The sequence below is a fragment of the Erigeron canadensis genome, chromosome 9 (genome assembly GCF_010389155.1).
Source record: "Erigeron canadensis isolate Cc75 chromosome 9, C_canadensis_v1, whole genome shotgun sequence".
Classification (NCBI taxonomy): Eukaryota; Viridiplantae; Streptophyta; class Magnoliopsida; order Asterales; family Asteraceae; genus Erigeron; species Erigeron canadensis.
Window position 1 is genome coordinate 28572049 of NC_057769.1, and position 9022 is coordinate 28581070.

General features: G+C 33.4%; 1 protein-coding gene across 1 annotated transcript; it reads right to left on the reverse strand.

Moving 5' to 3' along the window:
* Window positions 1–790: 790 nt before the first annotated feature.
* On the reverse strand, window positions 791–7822 carry LOC122581020 (UBX domain-containing protein 1). The gene is made up of 12 exons (XM_043753160.1): window positions 7489–7822; window positions 7245–7389; window positions 6308–6403; window positions 5776–5852; window positions 5257–5333; window positions 5110–5170; window positions 4680–4747; window positions 4522–4603; window positions 4231–4314; window positions 3348–3425; window positions 2678–2797; window positions 791–1179 (listed from the first exon to the last, which is right to left on the reverse strand). The coding sequence occupies exons 1-12, from the start codon at window positions 7654–7656 to the stop codon at window positions 1003–1005; spliced, it is 1233 nt and encodes a 410-aa protein (XP_043609095.1). The 5' UTR covers window positions 7657–7822; the 3' UTR covers window positions 791–1002.
* Between the last annotated feature and the right edge of the window lie 1200 nt (window positions 7823–9022).

Consider the following 9022-nt stretch of genomic DNA (forward strand, 5'->3'; position numbering starts at 1 on the left):
AAAGAAAGCTTTTAAAAAATGAGAGAAATTTTATTTTTTTTTTTTTAACATAAATGAGAGAAATAAGTTAATTCGAACATCTGATAAGATTGCATGTTATTCATAAATTTTTTTTAACTTTAAAATATTTGTCATGAGAGTAAGATTTTTTAAAGGATTTTTTTTATCACAAAAATGGATTTTAAAAGAACATTGTTTGTCTTTTGGATATTCAATCGACGGAAAGAGTGAAAATCTCTTCCCATACGCTTAAAAAATGAAAGTGAAAACTTGTACATTTTTAAACAATACAATGTTTTGCATCAACAAAACATCAACAAAATAAATTCAATTCTGATTTTCTTGATGGAATATGTGAACCGTTGTTGAAGTTGAAAATTACTGTTTTGCATCTTAGTAAAGAATCAAGTTTTTTTTAGATTTAACTTTTCTAGTTTTTTTATACAAGAAAATAAAATTTAACCGCATACTCCACTTTGAAAACAATCTGTGTATATATAAATGTGAGTAGAAACTAAAAAGGAAACATATAACAAAATGGATAAAATTCCATTTTGCTGTTCAAAAAAAAAAAGAAAGAAAGAAAAGGATAACATGATTTTACATTAGCAAAAACTGCTTTAGTTCATATCGCATACTCCACTTTGAACCCCTTTGGTGAGCCACATTCTTACAGGTACATTTGATTGCCAAAGTCGTAAAACGGAACCCCTGCGATACAACATGACATGATCCCCAACTAGAAAAGTAATTAGTCCACAAAGATTCTTTGTATCAGAAGCACTTATAGTTATTGAATATTATCTGATATACCATATAGCAAAACTACAACTTGCACACTTCATAGGAAATTCAGGAAAAACAACCAAAATACTTGAGTATGAAGAAATTAACAAGAGAAAAGTACCTAAACAGAAACTTTTACATTGACCTTTGACCCGAGGGTAGTAAAGTGACTCAAATGAGAAAAGTAATTACTAAAAGATGGTGTTTTATTTGAAATCAAAGAACCCCGAAGAAGGGGTTATTTATGGCACTATTCAACTCGGTCCCGGCTGAATTTAACACTGCTCTGTCAATTTTCTCTCTAGCCAGAAACAAGAATTCGCCCTCTTCTACCTTTTCGAATCCACATAGCTCAAGAAACTTTATGCCACCTTCCAATTTCCCAACTCTATCCTGTTAGATCAACCAATAAAATAGTGAGTTACATACTTCCAATAGATGTGCATATAAAATGTAAAAAAATCAAAAGCTCTTCTTAATTTTCATAATCAATTTGCTACCTCACATTGAGTGTCAAGTTTAAAAAATAAATGATTTATATACCAAACAAATCTTCCTAAAAATAACTTTATGACATGTCAATTTCACTCATTCTCTTTCATCATCTCCTCTCTTGATTTTTCCATGTGTCACCATCATGTTAGTCATAGGATATTTAGTAGGATATATCACTACTCAAAGCTATCATTCATTATGTTTAATATGGTGTCGAACAAATGAAGACGCGAAATAAATTGTCACCTTTACAACAAAGAGTTGCATTTTATTAATTTTTTTTGGTAAAAAGTTGCATTTTATTTTTGAACTGAAGCAATAGCAATTAAATCCTTTCTCGTTTCTAGTAGTAGCATTGAATCCCTTTCTAGTCTCTAATAGTATATACTTAAGAAGTTAAGGTATTGACCAACATAATAAGCTTTCACCACACGGCGTACTTCAGGCATATATGGGGCGAGACTCAAGAGAACTAGAAAATAAGGGTATTGAAAAAGATAACCTGTAGTCCCCATTAAGCTTTTGATATATTTATGCCTTTCAAATACCAATAGGGTATGTTTATAAGCCATCTTTTGAAAGACCTTTTTTGCCAGTGAACAACAAATTATTTTTGTATTTGTCATTGAACATTAGTGCAGCTTCCATACTGGATATTAGTGTTTTAACAGGAAAAAAGATACCCTACGAAGAAACCACTGTTCTCTCAGTTGTTCAACACATAAGATAAGCACAAAAAATGAAACTTAAGGACACACAAGTTAAATGAGCGTATAATTTATGTGCAGGGATAAGTACTTCAGAATGTAATAAACTATACACAAATGTCTATGTTGTGTAATGAACTACTAAGATGTTTATTGTATGTAATAAACTTTCAAATCTTGATTATTGGATGTACCCGGGTATATGTGGCAACTATATAAGCTGCCACTTGTAAGTTTTTGATAGGTCGGGTACATCCAATAACCGAGATTTGAAAGATAATTACATACAATAAAGATTTTAGTAGTTCATTACACAACATAAACATTTATGTATAGTTCATTACATTCCCATGTACTTATCCCTTTATGTGCATAACTTGACGTGCCAAACATATGACAATATCTTATATTACAAACAATATTTATGCATGTAAAAATATCAAGTACCGAAAACATATCCTTGGCAATGTTTATTGTCGAATACGTAATAACTTAACTATCCACCAAAAAATACATACATTTCAAAGATGGGTGGCAGATTGGCCTTTTAGTCTCATTAGTGGCAGATAAAAGGTCTTTCAAATGATCAGTGCCAATGTATGCCATATGAAGCAATATTCATCGAAAACATTTAAGGGGTTGATAAACAAAAAACATAGATTTAAAAACTGAGATGTAACAAGTCTGACCTGAAAGGCAGCATTACTAAGTCTGATCTTCCGGAATTTCTCCTCCTCTGGCTTAGTTGCAGCATTTTTGACATATGTCAGAAGGGTATTGAATGCTGTTTTCACTTTTGCCTCGTCATCCTACTCGAAACCAAGCATGGAGTCAAATAAAAACTTACCATAAACTCAACTGCTGCTACTCTAATAAGGTAGTATAGGCTTCTTTGTTTTCCATTCATATCTAACACCAACTATTAATAAAAAATGGTAGGTGGGTAGGAACCACTTAGCCCCATGTACCATATTGGTACCATGCCGCACTACCGCATATTGGCATCCCCGGTGAGACCCCAGGAACTAGGTGGGCACAAATTCTGGCTTCGCCAGGATTCGAACCCGCGCTTATCGAGCTGCCTAGAACCCTTGACAGGGGGCGGTACCATTGGGCTAACACAAGAGTTCTGAAAAGTAATGACCCATTACCCAATCCAACCATTTTGCACCTCTAATTTTCACAGAACATATTAATCAGCAAAATTACTAATCATAATGTCTTACAAAAACCATGTGGCCTTTCATCATAATAAAATCAGTATAAAGACCATGCGGCCTTTTGACCTTTTGACATGCTTGCATCTTTGAACTAGAAAAGAAAGTACAAATCCCCATATCTAAACTAATAATTATTTACCTTATTGCTTTGCTTAAGAGATCGTAAACACTCTCTCATTTGCTCTGCTTTTGTAGCAGGCCTGACGGGCAATGAGCTCTGTAACAAAGACCATAAAGATTCTTCATTAACACGTTTTCTACTTTACATACATTCCTACCAAACAACCTACTCAAATTATGGAATACATGTAGGACCGGATCATCGAGAAATGTGCGAATTCATAACAGCACTTTTAGGTTGGGATAAAAAACAAGGTAATACTATATCTCTAAAGATGGTAAAAATTTAAAAAGAACAATATAATGGCTGAAAATTTTGAGCCATTTGCATATAAATGGGTAAATTTGGGCTATGTTTTTCACTAACTGAATAAACGGGTTACTTAAAAGGAGTTAACTAAACAGGAAACTGGACAATTAGGTTGAGTAGGTCATCCGAAATCTATCCAGATGCATAAAAGACTTGAATACTTTACAGTTCTAAAATCAAATTGGTAATGTGTATCAGACCAGAAAATAGAGAAAGAACAAGATAAATCACGACAATAACTTATTTAGATAATCTGGTACAATGCTCCAGTAGCCCTAATCTGGTATGATGCTCCAGCATCCCTAATTTCCTAAGAACAATAATAATAATCTTCCCCTCAAACTGATGGCACGGCAGCCTTATTTAAACATAAACATCACTTAACCTAACTTGGACCCAAAGTAATTACCAAATATAGCTAAATAGTATTGTAACTTGACACTTAACCACCCTAGACTTTCTTTCTGCTCTAGGTACGTATCAATTGGGCACATCAAAAATCAAAGGAAATGGATAGTGAAGCGTTAGTAAGCCGGTCCGATCGTATAACTCACTCATTTCGACACCTCAATATTTTATAGATATGCAATACCTTCTTTTCCTCCACCACGGGAGCAGCAGGTTTGGGAGCAGTGGGATCTACTGCAGGTAAACCAAGCTTTCTCCTCCTTTCAGCCTATAAAACATACATTCTATTACTTTTAAACAAAAAAACATCATAAAACTTTAGACCAATAACAGTATTTTCCATTGTAACTTGTAAGTTAAATTCATGATATAAACTTTATGTGACAATAAGTGTTGGCTAATAAAAACATCATCAACATTATCATTATTATCATTAGACTACGCATTATGCATGCTGAATAAAAATTCTCAAGACCTTGTCTTCTTCCAATTTCTGACGAATTTTTTCTCTAGCTCTTTTCTCCTCCTCTTTCTCTGCTTTGCGCAACGCTATAATACTTCAAAATACAGAAAAGTGTCCTGTTAGAAAAACATACAAACTTACTTATGGAAAAGATGAAAATAGTGAGTTACCGTTTCCTCTCATTTTCTTCCTCTATACGCTTTGCTTCCAGTAGTTCCCTACCGATTCGAATCCGCTCCTAACAAAGTTCTTCATGTTAAACGAGTTATAAATGTGACATAATTTCTTTAGTTTGTATTGACCTTCAATACGTACATGATTTTTTTATTAAAAAAAATAAAAAATTAATATATCTGTCTACATAATTCACTACATTATAACCCAATTAAATTCATGCAGGTCCCTATATGACTGACAGACATTTGAATGCCAATGTAAGTATGCGATTGAATATATAATAAGCATAGGGTTGAATTTTAGCTACATCAATCGAACAAATTACATGAGATGAAAATACTTTGTTGCATGTCATAAACCACATCTATGTTAAGAACAACTAGAAATATTAAATTTATTATGTCCATAGAAAAAATTGATTACCTTCTCTCTTTCTCTTTCCATTCTCTTTTCTTCCTCTTCTTTCTTTTTGCGAGCTCGTTCCCTTAAGGATAAAAGGGTAAATTGTATAAATAAAGAGAAGTTGCACAGTACTTTAAATGATATATAAAGCAGGTTAACAAATCATACTTTAGCTCTTGTGCTTTTGCTTTTCTTTCTTCAGGAGTAAGAGAAGGCTTGGGAGGCCCTGATTTACTCTTAGGCACCTAGCAGATAATAACATGAAACAAAATAACGATATCGATCTTGTTTATGAACAACAATGATATAACAAAAGTAATCTTCTGAAAGTTAATTTTGCAAATAACAAATTAAAGAATTCGATATATGAATCATCACATGACTGTGTGCCTATCGACATAGTCAACAAAATGACGCTCATTAGACAAGACATGAGTTCTGTTTCATATATTGTCTAGATATAACATAGTAATGTGAATGCTGCTTTTAGACATTCACCAAAATCCACATGCCCTTTAATAAAGTCACAGCGCACAAGCATTACGTGAGAGAGGCATGAGAGCACCACCAAGAACTTCATGCGGAAATTATTAGGAAGTTCTTAAAATACACATATTTGCTAGTAAAACTTCTTAGACACTAACGTTAGTGAGGTATTGAGGTCTGAGAGCTAGAGAGTGAGAATACCAAAGGTAACTGATCTATGTCTGCATCCTCCTCATGTTCAACAATCCAATTTGCAGCGGCCTCAAGACTCGAGTTGCCTGAAAACAAATGACAGAATTAAGTCAATACCAAAAAAATGTAAATAAAGAAATCACTAATCTAAAAAAAGAGGGTGTTTGGGATATGCCCATTTAAACAGCTTATTTGCTTCATGCATATCATTAAAGCATATCAACACTTTTCAGTGTTTGGATAGAAAAAACTACTTATGCTTGTCTGCTTAAGTGAAGTTGAACTAATCCATTTACAATTGTGTTTAAGATTAATTCTTTCAAACTAGTATTCTAGATGGATTCAGATTACAAGTTTACCTTACAATAAGCTAATTATCTGCTTCTGCTTAAAAGCATAAATATAAATTTTTTATATAAGAAATCACAAACAACCCCTAAGCTGAATGTAATCATGGTACTTATATAGATGAACCAAAGGACAACAAAAAAAAGAATCTGTTTTTATTAGCAACATCAAAAGACAGCATCATCCTACTCACCCGAGAAATGAAGTGCCCGGGTGGCCCTTTCCTTTGAGAAACCCATCGACTCAAGCTCCTCAAGTAGTTTTGAATCCACATCAGGAACAACCATTTCTAAAAGAAACACATGAAAAATACAGACATCAGAATACACACAGATAATAGCAAAAATACTAGAAACGAAAGCAACAAACACCAGTTCATCCAATATAACAAAACATCAAGATGATTTGAACACAACGCAAAATGTTTCAACTTAGCAATATCACCCTCTCACACAAAAGCCAACTGTATTAAGATAATAGATATGAAGATAAAACTATCAATTTCAAATTGTTGGTTGTGTAAAAATCAGAACTTTTTATATATATCAGATTACAACAACAAAATCTATGAAATTTTCAATCAACTACTTCTTAGTTCTAAAAAAAATGATTTAATTGACTAAAAACCCTCTGGTTCACTAGTACTTGCATCAGTCATATTGATGCCATCGCCGCTAGTCATCAAATATGAGAAATATCACTTTTTTCTAAAAGGGGGGTGATTGGAACAACACAATTTGATTTGTAAATAACAAAAGATCAAAACTTGACTACTTTACCCACTCACTAAAAAGCCAAACGTATGGTTCGTCAGAAAAATCATCCAATTCAACTCGTCTTGTAGTGTACAAAACGAAACCATGTTCAAAGACTAACACATATCACTAACATGGATGCAAAAAAATCTTTCACGAGTGTGTTTGGTAACAATCTATCCAGGGGCTATTTAAAGCTCAAAACTTTTGGTTTCTATAAAGATCTAAACAATAATGTAAACCCAAAGTGACCCAAAAACTATCAAGTTAATCACTATTACTAACAATGATGCAAAATAGACGATATCTATACAATCATATACAGTATATATATCGCCAGCTACATCTAATAAAGATAAAAATTGAGCAAAATACCCTCGGGTTCACAGCTGGTACTAGCATCAACCATATCCACATCATTATTACTCTTAGCAACTTCTAACGCAATCGGTTTCACCGTTTCCAACGTCTTATCGGAAAATTCAGTATGTCCAGTCCTCTTAGTATGCAGATCACTCTCCTGTATCAAGATTTTCACATGTAACTCAAGATTAAAACTTTCATAATTGAAACATATAGATACAGAATTATATATATATATATATATACATATACGTACAGTTTTGGAGCGGCAGGGTTTGCCGCAAGTGGAGCAAACAAGATTTAGCACGGGTTCAGTAGATTCAGAGAAATCAGCGTGTTTGGTGAGTTCAGCGTGTTCTTGTGCTTCTTCGACTGATTTTAATAAAGCTCCGCAATCTCCGCACTTTAATGATACTCCGGCCATTTTTCACGGTGATCGTTTAGAATTTGGGGGTTATTTGGTTGTGGAAGGGAAGGATGTTGAAGTTAGGGGGGGTTTGTATTTATATTCGTACGATTGTAATTGACCCGACCCGGTTTTGATGAGTTTGGTGTTTGTTTGTTGTACAAGATAAGTATTCTTAAATCCTAATGGAGCTACATCAACTTACATATGATTTAGGTTATGGGTTCAAATCTTACTATTAATACGTCTTTGAGGGTTTTATGTAAAATCATTAACGCATGTCCACTCACTATAACGTAGTTTACCCTTACTCACTCTTATATGATGAGTTGAAAATAATTCGAAACACGTTGTAACAAAAATCATTCTTTAGAATAAATTATGATTATAAAAGATTCAGAAATTCCTAGGCCAATTTTACAATCTGAAAATATGCTAGCTAGACTAAATAGAGATTGAATCATGATACTCCTAAAACTTTGTACAAAGAAGAAGTAACAATATATTCCCTAAGGCACTCGAAAGGCAAGATAAACAACGGATAGAAACCCTTCCTAATGACCCATGGAGTTTAGCAACTACCCCATTTGTGAAAATGACTTCTGACCTGCAACCATTATGAGTGTTATTTTTCACAAAAACATCTCCATGATTACAACTTTAGTCAAAAGAACAAGCTAAAAAAGCTTCCGCATCACAAAGTGTCTCGTCTAAAAGTATGAAATAGCAACCATCAAAAAGCAAGACAAAAGAATAAATTGTTGATGATAGCATGATGATAGCCTTCTCAAAAGCCGCAAAATTTCTACTCAATAAAGAGGAGAATCATATCATCCTTCATGTATAACCTATGCTAGAAAACCTAAAAACCGCCTTAAAAAGTGGCTCAATCAATCTCCTAAAAATAGATGATGAATCAGATTCCTACTCTGATGAGTACTCCTATGAGTCCACTCCCAACCCAATGAAGTAATCACAAAGTATAACATAGTAGAAAAATCCCTCAAAAAGTTATAGACGTTTCACACCATTACTATAGAACTCATGAAAAGTCTCTAGATGTCCTTAATTTTACCCAGACCATCATATTTAATACGCCCGCATCAAAACAATTAATACTTTACTAATAGAAAGTTTCAGCTTTTTATATTATCTCACTAAAGCTTTTGACATTGCCTTTGCCATTAACTCCTAAAACTAGTAACCTACCTAGTTCAATACGAGTGAGGAGCATACTCCAATAGTTAACTCAACACTCTCTGTTTTTTCCAACGTTATCTTCCAAAACACGAATGGATATATTTCTTGAGAAGACCCCCTAAAAAACGTTGTTTGATCACTCTATACATACCCATCACAAAAATACCCACATATGTTGTATGGG